The sequence below is a fragment of the Perognathus longimembris genome, chromosome 10 (genome assembly GCF_023159225.1).
Source record: "Perognathus longimembris pacificus isolate PPM17 chromosome 10, ASM2315922v1, whole genome shotgun sequence".
NCBI classification, from domain to species: Eukaryota; Metazoa; Chordata; class Mammalia; order Rodentia; family Heteromyidae; genus Perognathus; species Perognathus longimembris.
Window position 1 is genome coordinate 56,056,334 of NC_063170.1, and position 22,089 is coordinate 56,078,422.

The 22,089-nt window shown below is 35.9% G+C and overlaps 1 protein-coding gene across 1 annotated transcript in view; it reads right to left on the reverse strand.

The window, feature by feature from the left end:
- Suclg2 (succinate-CoA ligase GDP-forming subunit beta) overlaps positions 1-22,089 on the reverse strand; it is a 239,120-nt gene that overhangs the window by 89,317 nt on the left and 127,714 nt on the right. Inside the window, exons 7-9 of the mRNA XM_048356121.1 lie at positions 21,204-21,300; positions 12,620-12,781; positions 10,550-10,692 (exon numbers count right to left, since the gene is read on the reverse strand). Coding sequence (XP_048212078.1) covers positions 10,550-10,692; positions 12,620-12,781; positions 21,204-21,300 — 402 coding nt within the window. The remainder of the gene's footprint in view (positions 1-10,549; positions 10,693-12,619; positions 12,782-21,203; positions 21,301-22,089) is intronic.

Here is a 22,089-nt window from a genome sequence, read left to right on the forward strand (position 1 = left end):
CAAACAGACCTGTTGGCAGAATTGAATCTAGGTCTATATTATGGCACAAGAGTATGCTGTAGACTCTCAATTTCTTTAGAATGGCATAGGGAGCAGGTCTTGCTAGGCTGCCAATAACAGAAACAGAACTCTAAGTTAGATTGGAAAAATGGAATGGGATTCAGGAGCTGGTGGCTCATGCCTATAATCCTATCTACTCAGGAAGCTGAGATATGAGGATGGCAGTTCAAAGACAGCCCAAGCAGGAAAGTCTGTGACACTTTTATTTCTAATAAACTATGGAAAAAGTCAGTGGTGCTGTGGCTCAAGTGGTAGAGTGCTAGCCTGAACACAGAGAGACTTAGGGACAGAGCCCAGGCCCTGTGTTAAAGTCCCAGGACTGGCAAACAAACAAACAGAATGAGCTATCCTACTGCTGGGAATGAGGCAGAAGTAAAGAGGCATAGAGCTAAAGCTGTCACCTCAAACTAAGCAAACAGAAGGATCCTCTGGAAAGATCATTAAAACAGACTGTAGGGCCCTGCCCATGAGTTATGGATTCTGTGGGCCAGAATGAAAACCGCAAATGGGTATTTACAAGAAGATTCCAGGTGATGGCAATGCTGCTGGTGAATGGGCCACCTACATTTTGGGAAATCACAGCATCCATACCTAGGTTATAGGGAGTGAGCCCTATGACCAAATGAGATTCCAACTTACAGTTTATATCTTCCATCTTCCAGATATCATAGAGCTTCCTCCCAGGTCTTTGGGAATACAGCCTCCTGGGCCACATTGTCCTTTTCAATAGCTTCAAAAAAAAAATCTTTAGGAGATCTCTAGCTTACCTGACAGATATGTGGTACCCAGCAATATGCCCAGAATACACTAAAGCAATTGGCCTCACTTGGGATATGCTTACTTTGTGGACAACATATGTGGGGGAGAAATGTCCAAGAATATTTCCAGGGAACAGGTACTTGCACATGGAGGGCTGCTGACAAGGAAGAGTTAAACGAGTAAGAAGAAAAGGGGTGAGGAGAACTTAGGCAAGAATTTAATGTATATATTACAAAATTTTAGAAAGAAAGGGAAGGGGTGGGTGTGAATGTTGAAAGACGTGGCCGTGTTGAAGATGTATGGCCTTTAATACATCCTAAGTAGTTAAATGGCAACTCTTTTGTAGAATGATGTAAAGATAATAAATAGCATAAGCATTAGAAGGAGCTATGAGAAAGTGTAGTGGGAAAATAACAATAGAACAAAATGATTATCATGGGCATAACTAAATTCACTCTTCCAATCAGATGTTTAATCACATCCTCTGTGCCAACATCATTTACAAACAAATAATTTATCTATACTTAGAGGGCAGCGCTACTCATAATTGGTGGTGAGGATCACTTTTGTTTTATTCATTAAAAGTCATAAAGTAATCTCTATAAAAAGCAGTCATATGACTTACCAGGAAATTCATCATCTTCCACTTATATAACATGGTAATGGCAATTTATAACAAAAAATGCTTATTCTTGGTTTCTATATGTATCACAAACCTAAAACAAATAGCTCATGGACTCTTATGGGTTTATAAACAGGCACTGGAGTACAATATCCTTAGAGTGTTTTGAGGAATACTACCCTTGGAGCCAGGAGGAAAAAATGAATTAACAAAGCTGTGTATTAATAAAATACTATTTCAAAAACAGGTAGTGGGCAAAGATTTGGCCAGAGATCTTAATTTGCCGATCCTGCTCTATATGAGGGTTTCGAAAACTGATGTATATATGTATATATATATATATATATATATATATATACACACACTTGTTTTGAGGTCTTGAGAAGACATATAATCTTCATTTTTAACAGCTTTAAAGTCAATATCAATATTGATAGCTCATGATCCACATTTAGAGTATCAGGTTCTATAGCTGTTTCTCTGATTCTCCTTGAACTCAAACAATGGGATGACCTTGAAAATAACAGGCACTTTATACCAGGGGTCTTCATTGATCTTTACAAAGACTGCAAAAAAGACTATCAGGTACACACCTTCTGCTGCTTTAAAGGGATGATTATACTAAAAAAGTAATAACGAGAACTCTATGGGAACCAATAACATCAAATACTGGTGGCTCTTTATTTCCTCAACTAGTGTGGAAACACAGAGGTAATTGGGAAATACTTGATGACTGCTGGCTACACTCTTTTATCCAAACTCCAACATTCTAGGGTCACAATTACATATCGAAGTTTCTGAGTCATTATTGTCTTAGAGAAAATGTATGTCTTGAGATTAAAGAAAGCAAGTAAAACTTAGGTCAAAGGTTTAAGCTCCAAATAGCTCCAAGTATCTGTTCACTGTGGAAGTTCTTATGCTCCAGAGTATCAGAAAAGACATCTAAATGTTTGCTCACAAAAACTACTGAGTTCTAATTGCAAAAAAGGATGTGTCAAGAATGCTTACAGATAACGATTAATGAAAAAAACCACAGATAAGCGCGAAGAAAAATAATTAACTCGGATTTATGCCAGCTGGCCCTTAGGAATACTAATATGTGTGTTCGATGTGCTCCATTTCATCAAAGGTGGTAAGAGAACATCCTCAAGAGAGGACACTAGTTATGCAGATAAAACATCCATGCATGTTCAAAAAAGTCCTCTACTGCAAGAGAGGTATAACTGAATTAGAATAAAAAGTTGCAGTGTAAAATATTCCACTGTACAAAACCTTTTATCCCTAATGATCTACATAGAGCATACCCCAATGCTTAGAATACTTTAGCAAAGAATGAGTAATAGACAAAGGGGAGTAAAAGACAGAGTACTCTCACTAGAATTCATGTCAAGAACCACAACTCCAAATCCAAATAGGTAAGACTTACAAAAGTTTTTGTCCAGGGTAAGCTATTCAGAGGGTTGGAGATTTTTGCTATCCCATCCAAGATAACAAATCTCTGAAATTCTTAGGGCCCTTCCATTTTTATTTTTCAGCCTAACAAGCACCACCAACTCATACACAGTATTTGGCAACTATCTCACCTGTATTTAGTCATTAGCTTTACTGTTTATCTTCCCTTTCTGAAGTGGCAGTTCCAGGAAGACAGGTCTCTATTCATGCCTTCATCTTCAAGGGCCCAGCAGAGTGTCAGACATAAATACCTACTCCATGCGTTCCTCATGGTTCAGAGGGGCTTTCCATCCATTGTGACCCTTCTGCAGTCTGGAAGACCAGTCCTGATCTTCACTGGGGTCTCTAAGGAGCTGCCCCCAACATGCTTGAGGGTCATCCTCACTGTACAAAGCCTTACCTCATAGTTGTTAGCTGAGTTCCTGCTTTAGTTACCTGCCTGGCACTACAGAATTCAAGAACCAAGTTTCTACACGGGTATGAGTTTGGCCCCCAAACTATGGCCTGGATGGCACTGTCTGCTTGTTAAGAAAATTTCTTAAGTGCTGTTTGGAAACTGCTGAAAGATAAGGCCCCCTTGTTACTTTTCCAAGTCTCTTTGTATAAGCATTATCTGTGAACACTGACTCTGGTTTTCGAATGAGACCTCATTTGGCCCCATGTAAAGGCATTCTTCTCTCCTTTGCTTGCTTGGCTCTGATGGATAAAGCTAGTTCTAGATGATGATTTCTATCAGCCTGTCCTTGCCAGACACATGACTGGTTTCCAGCTTGGCACGTGAATTGCTTCAGAAGGACAATTAATAAAATTATGATGCTTTTCATTCAGGTTGAGAATATCTAGCTAGATAACTGACAAAGTAATAAAGAAATATGGGCAAACAATATAAATGTTCTAAAAAGACATTTGGGGGAATTTATCATCTTCCATTTATGAGTATAGAGACAAAAGATAAGGAAGTATGGATATAACAAAGCATGGATAAGGGGACAAAAAAAAAATCAAGAAACATCTATGCATCTAGTTAATTCTAAAGAATATGGACCAAATAGAAGTCTATTGAGAAAAAAGGAGACAGAGAAGGGGGCAAACAGGAGTATTTCTAGGCAAAATCACAGAATTAAAAACACAGCTGAGTACATGAAGGAGATAATTAAGTGGTGAGGATTTCAAATTACAAATATCACAGAGAAAAGGAAAGGGAGACGCACAAATTATCACTGAAGTGACTTTTAATGGGAAGTACAAAGATTAAAAAGACACTTATTTCAGAAGTTCATCTGGAATGTGTTGCTGCTTTACAAACACAGGGTGCTTAATGAGTATGCATAGAAAAATCAATTTACTCTTATGAGGTTCCTTAGTAAACCATATCATATGAGAATCTTTGCAAGAAGGAACATTGAAAAATAAAGCCAAATGTCTTTTGCTCCCTGTAGCAAATCTTATGCTTACCAGGCAAGCTCTCTACTATAAGAGCCATACTCCTAGCTGTTTTGTTTTTGAGATAGGTTCTTCCTAACTTTGTAAAGACTTGCCCCTTAACTCCTGCCTCTACCTTCCAAGTAGCTGAGACTGCAGAATGCCATCAAGCCCAGAACAAGTCTCATCATGAAACTGAATCAAAATTAATCCACATCACTAGTCCACTGGGGTTAAACGCAATGTCTAAAATACTCAAGAAGTACTTCGCTTGGTATAGAACAAAATGGTTTCGTTTTTTTAAGCTGTTATTTGAAAAGACTGTTGTTAGATACCACCATGCTTTAAAAGTTATTTTGCAACTGATTGGTAACTCTACTCCTCTAAGAAATGGTATACATACTAAGCTTTTTTACTTAATCTTCAAATATGTACAAGGTGGTTACCATTTAACATGTCACTTATGTGTCTAGGGAATCTTAACATCTTAATCAGTCACCTCTTCTGTCATACACCTCTACCTTTCCTATTCCTTCTCCTCCACCCCCATTGATATCAAATTTCTTTAAATAGTCTGCTATATTAACAATTACAATGTAAAGCTGGTGAATGTTTACACTGCTAATAAAAATTATAGTCAGAGAAATAAAAAGACTAGAAGACAATTCAACACACTTATAATAGTGGCTGTGTCATAGGAAGAAAAAATTTTTTAATCTCAAACTTTCAGTATGCAGTATAAATTTAAAATGTGAAACACTAATTTATATATGTGTGTGTACGTATATGTTTGTGTGTATGTAAAAAGCTGGCAAAACACATAAAATGAAGAGATCTAAATTGGTAAGAATATCATTGTTAACTGCAAAGTGAGAGATGAATTAAAGTTTCCTCAAACTTTACTTACTTAATCCATAGGCAATAAAGTCAAAATGTCTAGAAAAACATTAATGACACATTTTGAATTTTCTAATAATTAATTTTTTTCTTTAGGGAAACAAATAAATACAAATCATAAAACAAAAAGATTTTTCACATTGGCTAAGGATTCTTCACTATCCTTACTTGAAAAGATAAAGTGGATTATCTCTATCATATCATTTTCAGAGGCTACTCATATTTATCCAAAACATTTGCACAGACATTGCTCCTTATTCACAGAGGTTCAGTCTACACTACCACAGTGAATGAGTGCACACTGATCCATTGCTCCTAGGGAAAGATAGAGAGTAGGTTTCTATGAGCATCTGGTTACAACATATTTGTCAATAAAGGCGCACATACCTTACATGTGTTTACTAATTGACATTGAACTCATGACCAACAGCACTATACTTTATGCTTGAAAAGTGTATTAAGCACCTATGTTTTCTCATTGAGGGCTATCACAACATTTTGGGATTTAATAACTGGATTTAATAACTGGAACCAATTTGACTATTGTTTACAAGCCAAAAATAAAATCATACACATAGGAGAAAAAAGTGAAAAAACATGGCATTATTAATAACATAAGAAGGGTATCTGTTTATGGTACAAAAGAAAAACACAAAGTCTGCAGATTGGCAGGTTCGACCTCTGCTGGGTATATGTGCACTGAAGACCACAACTTTTTGCCACTCTGCAAACCTCCTAATGACTTTGAAAGTGCTGTGGAATCACAAATAACTTTTGGCATTACTAATAAATTTTAGCCTATAAGCAAATTTCTAAACACAGAATTAGCAATTAATGAGGACCAACTGTCCTAAGAACACTAGGAGAAGAAAATAACCCTATTGGATTACAATGTAATCAATTCAATACTTCTAAAACATTCCTTGGACATAATTATGAATCTTAACAAAAACCAGAGGAACGTCATTTCAATTTTGAATATTCATCTTGCTTCTTACCAGATTCAACTTGACACTGTTTCATATTGATTCACAAAATAGCCAATTTAAAAACTCTTTAATAATAGTTTCATGATAAACTAAGTAATAGTAAGAAATAATATGCGTGGTCTCAGTGCATGCTACATTACAGTATTTCAGATGTACATGCTCTAAGTTAATAAGGTATTAAAATTTGTATAAATAGAGAGGGGGGAAAGGGAGGGAGGGAGGGAAAGAGGGAAGGAGGGAAGGAGGGAAGGAGGGAAGGAGGGAAGGAGGTAGGGAGGGAGAGAGGGAGGATGGGAAGTGACAGCATACATTAAAGGGCCTACTAACCTCAATCACAAACACATACCCCTGTGCTAAGTCACTATGTACAAGACTGACAAAGCAATACTTTTCGCTCCTAAATGGACATAAAGCATGAATATGAGGGTCATAAAGAAAGCCAAAGGACAGGGGAAGCTGAATAAAAGAAGGACATGAAGAATAACAACAATGGGAAGATGGGGAGAAATGGGCCCCCTTTTGTTAGGGGGAGCCCACTATTCCTTTGGCTAGAATTAAGACGATTTGTCAGTAGCATGAAAACCTTAAAATCTGAATTTATTTTGACCCTTGCCTTCTAGAAGCTTGTCTTACATAAAGCTGCATGTAAAGTTATGAGTACCAGAACACAGCAGCATAAAATTGGAAGCACTCAAAATACCAACTACTACTAAATAAACTGGCATATCTGCATGGTGTATCTACTGAAAATGTTGGAGAACTATGCAAGATGGACAACAATGTACACAAAAAAGAATAGACTGCTTTGTCAAAATTATGTATTTTTAAATGTGCATTTGTATAACTTGACTCATTTTTGTACTTTTCTGTGTATTTTCCTAATAATTATAGAAGAAGGGACACATACCCTAAAACGAAGACAAATGACTAGCAAACCACTGTGAGAAACCAATTTCTCAAGCAGGCCCAAATGGACATGTTGTTCATTTCAGAATGAGACAATCTTTCCTAATTCCTAATTCTTTGTTAGTGGAAAGGAGTAGCATACAAGAAGAAGACGTACAATATCTTTGGTCTCCCAATTCCTCTGCTCTTCCCTGCACTCAGAGAGAAACAGAGATCTGAGATAAGAAAAGTAGAAGCCGGGCTAGGGATATAGCCTAGTGGCAAGAGTGCCTGCCTCGGATACACGAGGCCCTAGGTTCGATTCCCCAGCACCACATATACAGAAAACGGCCAGAAGCGGCGCTGTGGCTCAAGTGGCAGAGTGCTAGCCTTGAGCGGGAAGAAGCCAGGGACAGTGCTCAGGCCCTGAGTCCAAGGCCCAGGACTGGCCAAAAAAAAAAAAAAAAAAGAAAAGTAGAAGCCAAAGATTTTTTAACCTTATACTGCTCAATTATCTAGTAACTTGCTTGCAAATCTAGTGACGCTAGTGATTCTTACACCAAGCTTCTCTAAAATAACACCTCAAAAATAATGACAAAGAAAATAAGAGAAAAATAAGATATTTAATGAGGTACTTCATGTGAATCGAGTAAGTGGCTATCTTAAAAAGACTTGTTTGAGGCAGTCTGGTAGAGGAATTCTGTTTTAATACATTCTCAAAAAAATAAGAAATATTAGTTATAAAGATACATGTGAAGTCTTGGTGAAAACCAGCATTTGGGCTTTATAGGCAAGCAAAAGAAAGATAAGTTTCAGCATTATTCTGGAAATACATGTCAATTTGGAAGATTTTTCTGAAACAATACTTAATCAATATAATTACGTTATGTACATGACAAGCAAGGAGTAGTTAGTATCAATTGATTTGACTTAACTTTAATACCAACAGACCTTTTGTAATTCTGAGTATCAGTGTATTCAACTGACTAATTCTTATATCTAACAAGAAAATCAATGCCTTTGAAATAATTAGATTTGGGCTCTTGGGAACCTCAAGGCAGGTAGATAAGGCTTTCTTTACTTGAAATAATTACTGTTAGAACTATAACCAGTCTCTTTGAAAAATCAACTCATCTGTACTGTTTTTTAGACTCTGTTCTCTGAATTGTGTGAAACAATGCCAGGACTGAAAATACCCCTTACATTTCCATGCTTTTCAATTGCCTTTATAATTTTATGATTTGGAAAATGCACTGTGAGATGAACTATGCATTCATTTTCCTGATATAGCATGAGAAAATGAAAACTCCCACATACCTTTATCTACACAAGATGACAGTCAATGACAAAAAAGTTTAAGTACTCCAAGCACTTAAAAATCTTTCATAAGGTAAAATCAATTTTTTAAGGACATGTTTGACCCACAACAACAAAATATGGATCTGTAAACATTCTTCATCCCTCTTCATCCATACTTTTATAAACTCAAAATTCAGAATCAGCCAGTAAGAAACGATAGTTTTTGTAGGCTCAGTAGCCTCCTCTCATAGCTTACCTTAGCATGCTCCTTTCCTTGGTAACACCAGGCTCATTTAATAAGGGCAGTAAATAATCAGGCCCCACACCCTTTACCTTGAGATGGTACTCCTTTGGGGCAATTATAACCATATAAGGATACAAGATCCCCTTAGAGTGACCTTCAGGTCTGAGCAGCTGCAAGACCCCTTATCTACTACTTGGGCAGCAGCCACAAATCCTGGCCTACCATGATGAATCTCCTGGTCCACACCAGGAGTCTCTACCTCCTAGTCCCTCCTAGCCCCAGTAGGTTATAAAGATTGTGGGACACAATAGCTGGCACTTGTCACTTCTCTCTTGAGAAGGGGTCCTTTGTTCTTTGTACCTGGATGTCTGCATGGTTTTCTGACAAAGTCTAATCTATTCTAACAGTTGTCAAAGAAAACTCTATGCTTGCCCTGTAGATTTAATCCCTGGATGGACTGCTCTATTACTAGCTCCAACTGAAATTCAATAGATGCTAAAATTTCAAAATTCTATTATAGTCATTTGTCCTCTGGATACTTGGTGGTTCAACAGCCAGAAGAACTATGTGAGATGTTTGTTTTATTTACAGTACTTCAATTGATTTGGGAACCTCTGGGGGAAAAATTATTCCTGCAGACAAGTATGGGAAAGGGACAAGTGAAATAGTATGAGAGTCACTGATAATGTTACCACCTCACCAATGAAACACACTTATGTAAGCAGAAAACTCTCTCTTTTGGAAAATCCTAATTTCATTGCTGGGTGACTCTGGTCTTTTATAACTTTATTACTCAGGAACATCACTGACATTGAAGAAAAGTAGCTAAGAATACCATTTATTTTGAAGAGGTAGTTAGCAATAACATTTGGCAATTATTTTGACAGCAAAAATTATCTAAGGAATAAAAAAGGCACATTTATTACTAATATGGAAAAAATTTTAATCATGTGAACCAATACAGGCTACTTCCAATAAAATTACTAGTAAGAAACTTCTGTATAAACAAGACAACACATGTCATTGCTTTCATTCATGATTTTCTGAGTGACAATTCAGATTTCCCATCTCTTCAGCTACTTTGGTAACTAATAAAATTCAGTAGGCAAACTAATTACATTAAGAAAATGACTCTAAAATAAACTTTAATATCTAATGGTTGTGGCATATACCTACCTCACAGACTTGAATTAAATGTTAACATGTATATTACACCTTCTGTCTATGTAACAAGCATCCAAGTAAACCTTGTCACTGATAACTGAACCATATTGTCACTAACAAAGCAAATTGCTATTTAAATTGGTTATAAAGCTAATTCATTAAATAATAAATTGAGTGCCCAGTATGTAGACAGCATAGGTATTATAGTCTAGTTAAGAAGAACAAAACATAGGTATTTTGGTTACATTATAATTAAAAAGAAACCATGAGACTATAAATAATTACTATCTTAGTACATGTTACAAATTGTCATAGTCAAAAAGGAAAAATTCAGACCCTCATTGAGAGACCATTATTTTCCTTGTAAATTCTGCATAGTGATGTCATCCTATAAACCTATAAATTTTAGATATCATGGTAGAGCCTGCAGCATTTTCACCAAAGAAACAGGAGACCAATTTCTTTAAGTCATATAAGCACAGGACTAAAGGTTTGGTGTCAATTACTCAAAAACTGTTCAGGGACCACCACTGTTTCAATATTTAAAATACTAGGTCTTTTTCAAGGGCTTTACCAGCAAAGCTTCTGAAATGAGAGCGTGGGGCTCCTTATAAGCCCTTGACCCAGAAGAAAGTTAAATCACCTCATCTGCAATGAACACGTGACAAAATTTCTCCCTGATGCTGCAAAACTCATGTGTTGGTTTTCATTCTCAGCAGCTCTTAGTGGTAAGATCCCTACTAAGAAAGCAGTTACCTTAGGATCAGATGTGAGCAACTTGAATGCATGATATACTTGAGCTTCTTTTACACCACCTCCAAGGTCCAAGAAGTTGGCTGGCTTCCCACCATTGAGGAAAATGATGTCACAAGTTGCCATAGCCAGTCCTGCACCATTCACTGTAAAATGCAAATACTGCATGAGACAGAGTAGGTTGAAAAACACTATAGGGTCCAGAAATTTTTCCTCTCCCTGTACTGCCCTTATTATCATTCCAAAGCAGTTGGTTCCCTTTTGAGAATTTTGTTTGACCATATGAATTCCTATAGTTTTATATAAACAATGAGAAAACGGATATCAAGGAAAAGTTAAAAGATGAGAATGGGGAAAAGATATATTAAAAAGTTATTAAACTAGGAAACAACGGAAGAGTTAAGATAAGTAACCAATTGGGGCTAATGATAAAGAGCAAGTTTTATGTTCTGGAAAACCTAAGGTCACAGAATTGGCAGAATGATGAAAAGGCCATTAGAAGTTGTTAGGAATTTAAAGGACTGGAGTAAAAAGTAGAATCCTTTTACATTTTTGCTTACTGAAAATAAATTTGAGTCTGGATTAACTATAGGATCACAACTTCAATAGGGGTTCATACCTTTTTATACATAATGACATCAGATATATTTAGAGATGTTGTCCCAATGTACTGAGAAAAAAATGATAGCACCACTGCCAATATTACTATCATTTTACTCTGCTTTAGCATAAGAAATGCTCATTGGCAACCCCATGATTGAAACTACAGCCCTGTAAAGTCTTATTTGCAAACATCTTAGGAGCTTTTAAGAAATTAAGTAAGGAGTTTGAACACTGAAATTCTTATTTTCAGAGATGAAATCCATAGATCATTTTCCTTCATTTCCTTTCTTATGCTTAATTATATATAATGACTTTCCTTAGGTTCCAAGGGAGAAAAATTTTACAAACACAGCAAAAATCTCCAGAAAAATACCCTTTTTGCAGATCCTGGAAATCCCCAGATAGTCTATGAAGAGTAACTAATTTAATTAAGCCTGAGGCATCTAAAATAGAAATTCTTAAAGCAATTTGAAATGTGTTGATGATAGCATTTGAGGCTTGATCAAATCATGAATACTCCTACAGAATACTCCTCAAATGCCTACAAATATTGAGACCACTTAGCTTATCAGGATCAGAATAATGTGGGTGATCTGCTATATTACCGATATTAATCCAATACAACGCAAGGGTTTTGGTATCACTTGTAATTGGATGCCATTTTCTCTGCAAACTCTCAGATGAGATCTTTTCAGCTCTGAACATAACAATACTGTTGGTTTAATGAGCAACAAATCTTTTTTATTTTAATTCCATTAAGATGAAAACCTAAGTTTCTAGTGCAATGAATTGTTTCTACCAGAAGCACAATCTTGTGCAATTAAGTTGGAAGTGTATAAATCTAAGTACCATAAGCTGTGGACAATAACTGAAATTGTATTACTTCTATAAACACTCTTTTGCTTTGCTGCATGAGCTATTTTACAAATTAAGATGAGTATGATGGAGAATATTGTTTTATTAGTAAGTTGTCATGATGAATGAAGTATTTTGTCATTTAGCCAACACAGAACCTAAAGGTTAGAAAAATTACTACAATTTATGTCTTCTTCTAAAAAAGCGATTTTGTTTCAAACCCAAAACGAATCCTATCAAGTGAACACTACCTAGCATAGAAAAGGCTTTATCAGTTCAAACAAGACAAGATTCCACAGATGTATGGAAATGTTGGGAAACTTTTCTCACTGGGTTTGTTTTCACAATTGGGGAAACAGCATGAATATTGCTGAACATAACACCCAGAACTGTCTCTTACTATTCTACCCCCTATCTTAACGGTGCCAGAGTGGAGAAACCACTTAAATTAGTGACTGTGGATCAAAGTGAAACTTTAGAGTGTAGACTTTTCAGCTAAAAACAAAGCAAAACAAAACAAATGCAATTATTAGCTACTGGTTAACATTTCAAAAATATAGGGTTTAGTAAACTCTACAAAAATTCAGAAAATCTCTTTACATAAATGCTTCTTACCAAAGCAAGCAATGTTGCCATCCAGTCCTATGTATTTTAGATCATACTTGGCAGCTTCATTTTCAATGGGCTCATTCTCAGATTTGTCGTCCATAGCAAATATGTCCTTTTGTCGGAATTCAGCATTATCATCAAAGTTTATCTTTGCATCAAAACAGACAACTAAATAAAGAAAAAAAGCAACATGCCTAAATCTCTCTGAAGGATCTATAAATTAAATACTGTAAGCTAGAAGGCACAGAAGAAAGCAAGTAGGTCAGATATTATAATTCTTTCTCAAGCTACATGCAGAAGAAGCTATTGTGGTTTTCTTGACCCTCAACATTTAGGACTACAGACACAAATATGACAAAGACTTATTCTTACATTCTAGTGATGAGTGAAGTAATTTATGTATGCTGGTCTATGGCCAATACAATAACAAAATAAAATCACCTGTTAAAACTCAAATTGAAAAATACAGCCCTAATTCATCATTTTTGTTTTATTTCTTTAATTTTATTGTCAAGGTGATGTACAGAGGGGCTACAGTTACATACGTACAGGAGTGATTACACTTCTTGTCAAAGTTGTTACCCTGACCCTCATTTTTCTCCCATTTTCCCTTCCTCACAACGACCCCCCTTGTATTGTACAGTTAATTACCAACATATTGTCTTGTGAGTTTCGCTGTTGCATTGGTTTGCTCTTTATCCTTTGTCTTATTTTCATTATTTCTTATTTTTAATTTTTTCATTATTTTCTTATTTATTATTCATTCTTCCTTTTTTTATTATTTTCTCATTCTTATTTCATTATTTATTTTCATTATTTGCTAATTATCACCTTTACATACTATGCAAAATAAATAATACACTAACCTTTTTGTTTTCTGACAATGCAAAGTAATATTTTTATTTTATGAATATCTTCATAATATTCCCAAAGGCTTAAAGAATGCTGAGCCAGAAGGCATTTTAATTGATATTTAAATAACTCAAACTTTTATTAAATTAACCTTAAAAATTAATTATAGCTAAGGTATATAACATAATGCTCTGATATATAAATACATTTTGAAATAATTACTACAGGGAATAAATTACCTAATTTTCACCCTCAGTTTTTTGAGTGAAAAGAACTTGAACTTGAAATCTAGTGTTTTAGCAACCTTTAAAACCTTTACTACCTCAGTAACAGTGAGTAAAAAATAACCTAATTCTTTTTAAGGCATTTTTTAATTTGAGAAATTGAAGAAAATAATCACTAGTGTAATCAATTATTTGCATTTTAGGCTGCTAAAACTACAGCTACGCCCTCAATTTGTGCAGAGCAAACTTAGGACTTCACAGATTCAAGATCTAAAACAGTAAGAGACCAAGATTGGTCTGCTACAGTGTGAGGCGCACCCGTACCACAGTAAATATCCTCTGCTATAGGTAGAACTTTGCACATCTTATTGAAGAGCCCAGGATACAGAAAAACTCATCTGGTGACAGAGATGGAGCACAGATTTACTGATAACTTCTGTAGTACAATCAGGCAGGTGGAAAGGCACCATGTTTACAATGTGGGTTCCAATGCTTTTTATCTGCTTTAGAGTAGAAACTTGTCATCTGTGATGCCATGTCACCATAACCTTCTTTTACTTAAGATATTGACAGCCAGGAATCTTCACCTAAGCATTTACAGATGTTACCTCTTCTCCTCAACTTTTTCCTACTACAAAATTCAACTATTTGGATGCAAACCTGTTTGGAAATGACATACTAACATCTAGGAATTCTATATATAAATATAAATCCAGACCACAAATTTAAAGGAAAGCTAATAGCAGAGTATCTTCTATAGAAGTTAATGCCTGTTCAAGTCCTTTGGATTGCCACAAAATGCCTAAGCACTTGCCCCCACACAGAGAATTCATGGAGTGGCTGAGTAACTACTCCCCAGAACACAGAAATCATAATGATGAAATCTTACAATTACCAAAGGAATTGGCCAATGTACTCTGCTTGCTACAATGGCATTTTCTCAGCAGTTAATGACCAGCATAGTAATCAATAGGAAAGCTACTTCATTGGCTTTCCAGTGGGTTTATAAATACATTCTAATTAATTTATTAGTAATTTTAGCTCCTCCATAATTCACTGGCAAGTCTACTTGTAACTGACACCTTCAAAATGAATGGGCAAAGGCTATCAAATTGACTTTCTAAGTAAAGAGTTTTGAATAAAAGAATTCTTGGTCAAGATCGATAAACCAGTAAATCAAAATAGTTCCAAGCTAATCTTTGCCCCTTATAAATACTACACTTACAAGCTGCTAGAGAGAAAGGATAATTAATGGATATGTATGCAAGGTTCAGAAGCAGCCCCAACCAAATGTCTGCAAAGCTAATTTTTAAGAGATACTTTCCAGTGAGGTGATACAAATGCCAGGTATAGAAATGAGTTCACTATTTGGTGGACATCATAAAGAATCCTAGAGCTAACCCAGAGCATAAAGTAAGGGCTTTGGGATGAAAGGTGTGTGTGTCCAATGGCCCATTATCGAGTGTTTATTCTCTAGGAAAAACTAAACAGCTAAGTGTATCAATATACATAGATCCAATATACATAAATTAAAGATATCACATAAGTGTGAAGGTAACTAAGGAGATTAGGATTTGAGAAATGGGATTCAGAGCTGGGCATTGAAGTACAGGACACACACAAGTGATTGAAACAGGGAGCTTTCAGGATGGAGACGGGCAAGTAAATCAACGAAAAGGGACTCCAAAACTAAATAGCTACCCTAAAGGTCTAAATCTATTTGGGGGGAAGGGAGGGTGGGCTTTAAAGTGGTATTAGGGACTCTCTGGATACATATTTATTATATGTTCTTAATAATTTCAGTCAATGATACTGCAACTTAAAAGAAAATAATCTATTTTGGTCTTTATCCCCAATTCTTGGCATAGAGATTCTGAAAGTTGTAATTTTTGAACAACAGGGCTACTAAGTGGATATTTCAATCTAGTATTTGGTCTCTGATACTGTGTCTAACACTGAGCTCCTAATCCCTTGAATGCCCTGGGAGGTATTTATATCCTCTGAAATATCCTTTGCAAGAAACTGGTAGTACATAAAGTATTCTCTGAGTTCTGTGAGCCACTGTAGCAAGCAACAGAACTTGATGAGAGGACTGTGAGAATGCCAATTTATAAGTAGTTAGTCAGGAGAACTAGACTCAGGCTTGTGAATGGCAAGAGAAATGGGGAAAAGTCTTATGAGACCGATCCCTTAACGTATGAGATCTGATATCAGTACAGGCAGTGTTAGAACTCAATTGAACCACAAGACATTAGCTGGTATCAGAGAAAGTGTAGGAAAATCTCATACAATGGGTTCCAGAGGTATTCAGGTTGGTGACAGCTTCTTCCTTAATATTACACACAAGCTAAGCACAAAAAATACTCTTTGCTTTACTAGCCCAATAAATGTCACTTAAATGTCTTTACTTGAACAGTCAGAATAGACTCTGGCATCAAAAATACATGAAAAAAAGCATGAATTACTAGGGTAATCATTAGGGTACTAGGGTACTTCTTGGCCACAGAGCCTTGGGCATATAACTTTTCTTAAGCCTAATGATCTTGCATATAAAATGGGGCTCAGAGTGATTAGTATTGCATGGTGTTATTGTAAGAGACTATATGCCAAGTACTTTCCTTTTCAGAGAGCAGACACTCAAGGCAGGGAGGGGGGGGCGGCACTATTACCAACACTAACCTTCTTAACCATAGTACTGATATTCACACTTACAGCCCCTTCTACTGAACTCTCCTTTTAATCCTATCACTAAAACTTACCTGTCATTTGTCCATTCCCCAAATAATCCCAGATGTCTTTTAGAGTCAATATAAATCAATGTCTACTGGAGTTTACGTATGTATAGGCTATCAATAATATTCAATAAAAGCCATTTTCTGAACACATAAAAATTTTCCCAAAGGAAGAATTTTAATGACTGACAGTTTCAGCATCATAACTGACAGAGGAGAATTTTGACTACCATAGAAGGGTAAAAGGGGACTTTGATGACTTTAAAATCATACCACACTTTTGTACAAGGCTACAATTGCTAAAAACTGGTATTTTTTAAAGGCACCTCATGAGGCTCTGAGCCAAAGGTCTCAAGGTATGTCCCTCAGGTAAACTCCTGGATTGTTTCTGAACCTAATAAAATAGCTACATTGTTAGCAACCAAAGCTGTCTTCCCAAGACAACAACAGAGGTAAATATCTGCAGTACAGCGAGATCATGAGGCAAACAATTTCTAAATATTTTCCAACTGGCATTTTACACAAAATGTTTGCCAACCCCTAAGACATTTCTCACCACATCTAAATCCTACAGTAGTCAACTGATACAGGACATGGCCTCAGGTGGTGTATTTTTTATGCTATATAAGTGTAGGAGAATAAATATAGCAAACAAAAGCTGCACAATAGTGTAGAAAAATCACTGAATACTGACGAAATCTTGCATGTTTTCCCCCCATAACACACTTCCAAATGCACTTGAAAAACTGATCTGTTAAAGATGGACTGGTGTCTATGTCAACAATGGGGCAATAAAATAAACTTGCTTGCTCAGACAGTAGCTTTCTTACTCAAAAAGATAGCAAACAACTATGATAAAATGTACTTTGGGAGGTGCTGAGTCTAGATCAGGCATTAATATTTTCAATGTCAAATTAATGAAACCTCAATTCTACAGAAAATTCATCTTGAACAAAGGCCATTCTTTGTACAAAGTGGGAAGAAAAAACATACCTATTAATATTTATAAAACAATTTTCACCATCAAAAGCACATTGTTACATGCTTGATAGATTATACAAATGAATTTTCCTTCCGAACAAATATCAAAGAAAGCTGTGGTACTTATATTCATAGGGTGTTTTTGTTGCTTTGTTTAGTGGTGTGAGATTCTGCAACCTGCTAATTCAACCACCTTGACGGAGACCATGAATGGCAGTTAGAGGCCTCTGACCCCAGAGTTTCAACAGAAGAATGTACCACAGAGTTAAACAAAAGAAAAGTACATTTCAGAGGGGAGCCTTACACATAAAAGAAACATAAAAACAGCAGGAAGTAAGACTGTCATAATTAGTTTGGAAAATAATCTGTCTTCAAGCAATGTGCTGTATTTGATTTGTGATAAATAACCATAATGTGCCACTGAAATGGGCTTTGCCAAGATGGCCTTAAAATGCTGATACTTAAAAATTAGTTGCACTTTCCATTAAATATTGATGTTTCAAAAGTTGTATACTTTTTAGAACTTTTCTTGAGTTGCTGTGAAAAGAAAAAATAGACATGGGGCAGCGAGGGGGGGGAGGTAGAGAACTGAAAATGTTCTCGAAAATAGTCTTGTGTATAAAGAGAGAAACAGAGGAACACCCACCAACAACATGGGCACTTGCTAGCATGAAGCAACAAGGTGGTTATTTATGGAAATCAATCAGAAGAAAGAAAGGATTTTGATATGCCAGATAATGTTGGTTACCAAGACTTAATTCTCAGAGAATCTTGGCCACACAGTCCAGTTTCAAATTAGGTCTCCTTAAGTTCAATGAATGTACTTGTCTGCCATAGATGAAGATATTTCAGCAAGAATTCTTAAATATCTAGACGACATATACATTGTGTGGCATCATTGTGCAATGAAGGATGTTTAGCAACATCCTTCTGGCCTCTACTTAGTACCAACAGTACCACTGAGGTTGTGACAACTATAGATGCCCACACATTGCCAAATGTCCCCTGAGGGACAAAATATCTAGGACACCTGAGTACCATTTGCTTTAAATATACCCATGAAAGAAGCCTGCATGCAATCAGAGCTAGCTAAAAGTAGGGGAAGGAAAGTATGACATAAAAATCCCAGTGGCTTACAAAATAAATATATGAATAAAGCAAGTAGGTAAGTAAAAAGAATAATTAAACATGGCTCTTAGTTGGCCACAGATTTTCTCAATAAATTAGGAATGGCAGTTGGATAAGCAATAAAAATACCATTTCCGGTTGATTATTTCAGAAGCAGTTTACTGTTGTTTCAGGAAAGGCTGGATCATTCAGGTAGACATGTTTTTGTGCCATTTGTCCCTTTTGCCATTGGGAAATGGGCATTTCTTCAATATTATGGGATCCCTGCTTAGTGAAGGCCTGGATTGGATATATGACCCAAGCAGAGCTAATCAGAATCCCTTGAGGCATTTCTATGATTGCTAGTGAAGAGAGATGATCACTGGTGACCATCTTTGCCAGCAACTGCAGATTCTATCTTGGGAAAAACAATCCAGATGCAAGCAGGGTTGAGCCTCCCATTCGCTTAGTAAATGGATCTGGAGTCCACAAATGAATACTTCGAGAACAGAGTAGAGAATTGGGAGAATTCCTCCCTTCTTTTCAGGTCCTAAGTAGGACCCATACCTTACACTTGACATTATACAAGTAAAATAAGCCCCCTCCCCACTTTCAAGCAAAAATTAAGCCAAGGTTAGGTTTTGTAGATCACTAGCAACTTTTATAACTAAGAGTCACTAAAATACACCAAAATTAATAGGCTCAAATTATGTGCTTTGAACAAAATCACACTGGAGAAAAAAACTTCTTAAGACTATAGTTATTTCTCTGTTGTCAAATGTTCCCCATAATGACTCTGACTTAAAAATATTAGCAAGGCCATTGCTCTTCTTTCAACTGAGTATTATGGAAATATAAAATAAAATGGGTTTTAAAAAATGTTACTTATTGAAGTAATGAACAATTGAGAACAATTCTACAAAGAGATGAAGTTGTGAGTATCTTTAAGTCAAAATGTTTGGTATGCAGTAGAAATTTAACACCAAAATTGTAAGAATAATTATTCAATCAAGGTTCTGATGCAAAAGTGTCTGTTACTACAGATCTAACCAGATATAAATGGTAAAATTATAAATATTAGGAAGATCAATATTGCTAAGATATAAGTGACTGCATTTATAACTCCTAGATAAAGGATTGCTTTAGGGGGTGGTAACAATGATGGAAATCAATTTGTACATTTGGTCATTAATCACTATTTCCTAATTGGGTTTAATTTGACTACTGCTCATTAGAGTTATAAACTAACACTCTTATTTAATTGTGATTATAATTCAATAGCCAAACTTTTATGGTACAATGAACGAATTAATAGCTAAATATAATTTTGCTCTTAAAATATCATGTAAGACTTTTGCTTTAATGAACTGTATATACAGAATGTGTTTTCAGTGATGATTCCTTCAAAATAGCTCAACTTTTTCCTCTCTTCATAATTAAAAAACAAATTCAGGCTTCACAAGAATTGTAAATACTCCCTATGAAAAGGTTCTTGTACCCTGATTCTTGCTGCCAGACAAGAGCTTATGGTTATCTCCCAAAGAGTTGGATAAAAATAGTCTTAAAACCTGATTGTTATCCCACTCAGTTGCTGGATTTTTTCCTTTAAAAAGAAAAAAAAAAAGATGAAATAACCAGGTTGCTCATACATACTAGTTTGAAAGCTCATATAATACATATGACCTTTAAAAACTTTTATACTGAACTCTTTCATTTTCAGGTTACATTATCGTACACTAAATGCAGCATGAATTTTGACTGGTATAGCAAACTGGAGACTATTTCTGGGATATTTTGATAAAAGCAAAATAGGAATTTAAAAGAGAAAAAATAGAAGTGAAGTCATCTCCTCCTAGATCAGTCTGCAAAGAAGAATCACATACACATTGAACTCAGAGACATGGGTTCTAATTCCACTTTCCATAACCAGTTCTTCATGGATTACAGAAATCTTCCACATAAAAATACCCACTCCTCCTACTTGAAGAAGAACCTACCAACCAAGTAAGTGAGAGAGTTCAACTGTAAATGTTGTGCGACTAAGATGAAGCACACTAAGAGGAACATGGCAAAAATAATTTTATAGACAAATTTAGAAGAATCAAAAACTTTGGGGGCTGGGGATATAGCCTAGTGGCAAGAATGCCTGCCTCGGATACAGGAGGCCCTAGGTTCGATTCCCCAGCACCACATATACAGAAAACGGCCAGAAGCGGCGCTGTGGCTCAAGTGGCAGAGTGCTAGCCTTGAGCGGGAAGAAGCCAGGGACAGTGCTCAGGCCCTGAGTCCAAGGCCCAGAACTGGCCAAAAAAAAAAAAAAAAAAAAAAAAAAAAACTTTGAAAAGTTCTGATAAACACAGATGCACTAATTACAATGAAGTACAATGCCCCCCTCATCCCCACCACTGCAAATCTCTGTATTACAGGTAGCAGAGACAGACTTGAAAAAACAAAGGGCAAATGAGGGGTATATAAAAACTTTAAGTTATCTTCCTTTGAGGTTTGGCATTTACCTATAAACAAATGCAACTGCTAAAATGCTCAGTCACATCATGAGAGCATTTGAAACTGTGGCAGAGATTAAATTACTGAAAGAAATTAATACAAAGCTGCCCCTACAGTCTATTGTGCAATTTAATTTATAGTTTGCATAAATAATTGTAACATACTCATTTGTTTTTCTGATTTTTTTACCTTGTCCTTCTGGAGTTTCACCAAAGGGATTCACTTCCACCTGAGTAGCATCAACTTTCAGGAAGAGATTATACAGCTTCTTAATTTGATCGGCAGCCTAAATGTGATCAAGTGAAATACAATTATGCCAAAGTACTAAAAGAAAATTTATGTTGCCCAATTAATGAAACCTTAAAAATAGCATATTATGTCTTTATTTTCAGTTAGGTTTTCTGGGGGGGAAAAAAGTCTTCCCTTAGTTGAAGCAGAAAAGCATAATTATTTTAATTTCCACTGCTATTCATTAGAAGGAATTGCTCAACTTTCCTCCAGACACTAGAAAAGACCATTATCAAGCAAACAAAATATTTTCAGTACAGCTTAAAAACGTGATTAATCTTTTTGTAAATTATCATGTCCCTATTAGTCAAGTTGGAACACAATACAAGCTACAATCATTAATACAACAAGCTCCATTTAAGTAAAAGATAAACATGATTTTGAGAGCTTATAATGACTAGGCTCTCCTTATTATGCTGGAATAAAACAGTTATTATATTCATCAACTGGAGCCCCAAATCTGTGAAACAACAATTACAAAGTATCTAATAGGAAAAGTTGCAAGGCAAGAAGATGAAAGTCTCCCACATAGTGTATTTTCAGAATAGCACAGTTCCAGTTGAAAATAGTTTGTCTCAAGGGCATATACTACAAAGGGCAGGAATATCCAAGGTTTGCCTACTGCTATGTCCCTGACTTGGTTCTTTTCAGGATGCTTACAGATCATTCCTTCATCCTTCTTAATTCAGTTATTCACTGCCTGTCACAGCAGGATCATACTGTGTGGACTGAGGCCTGGGGTGGCATGTGAACCACAGATAAATAAAGGGTATCAGTCTCACTCTCA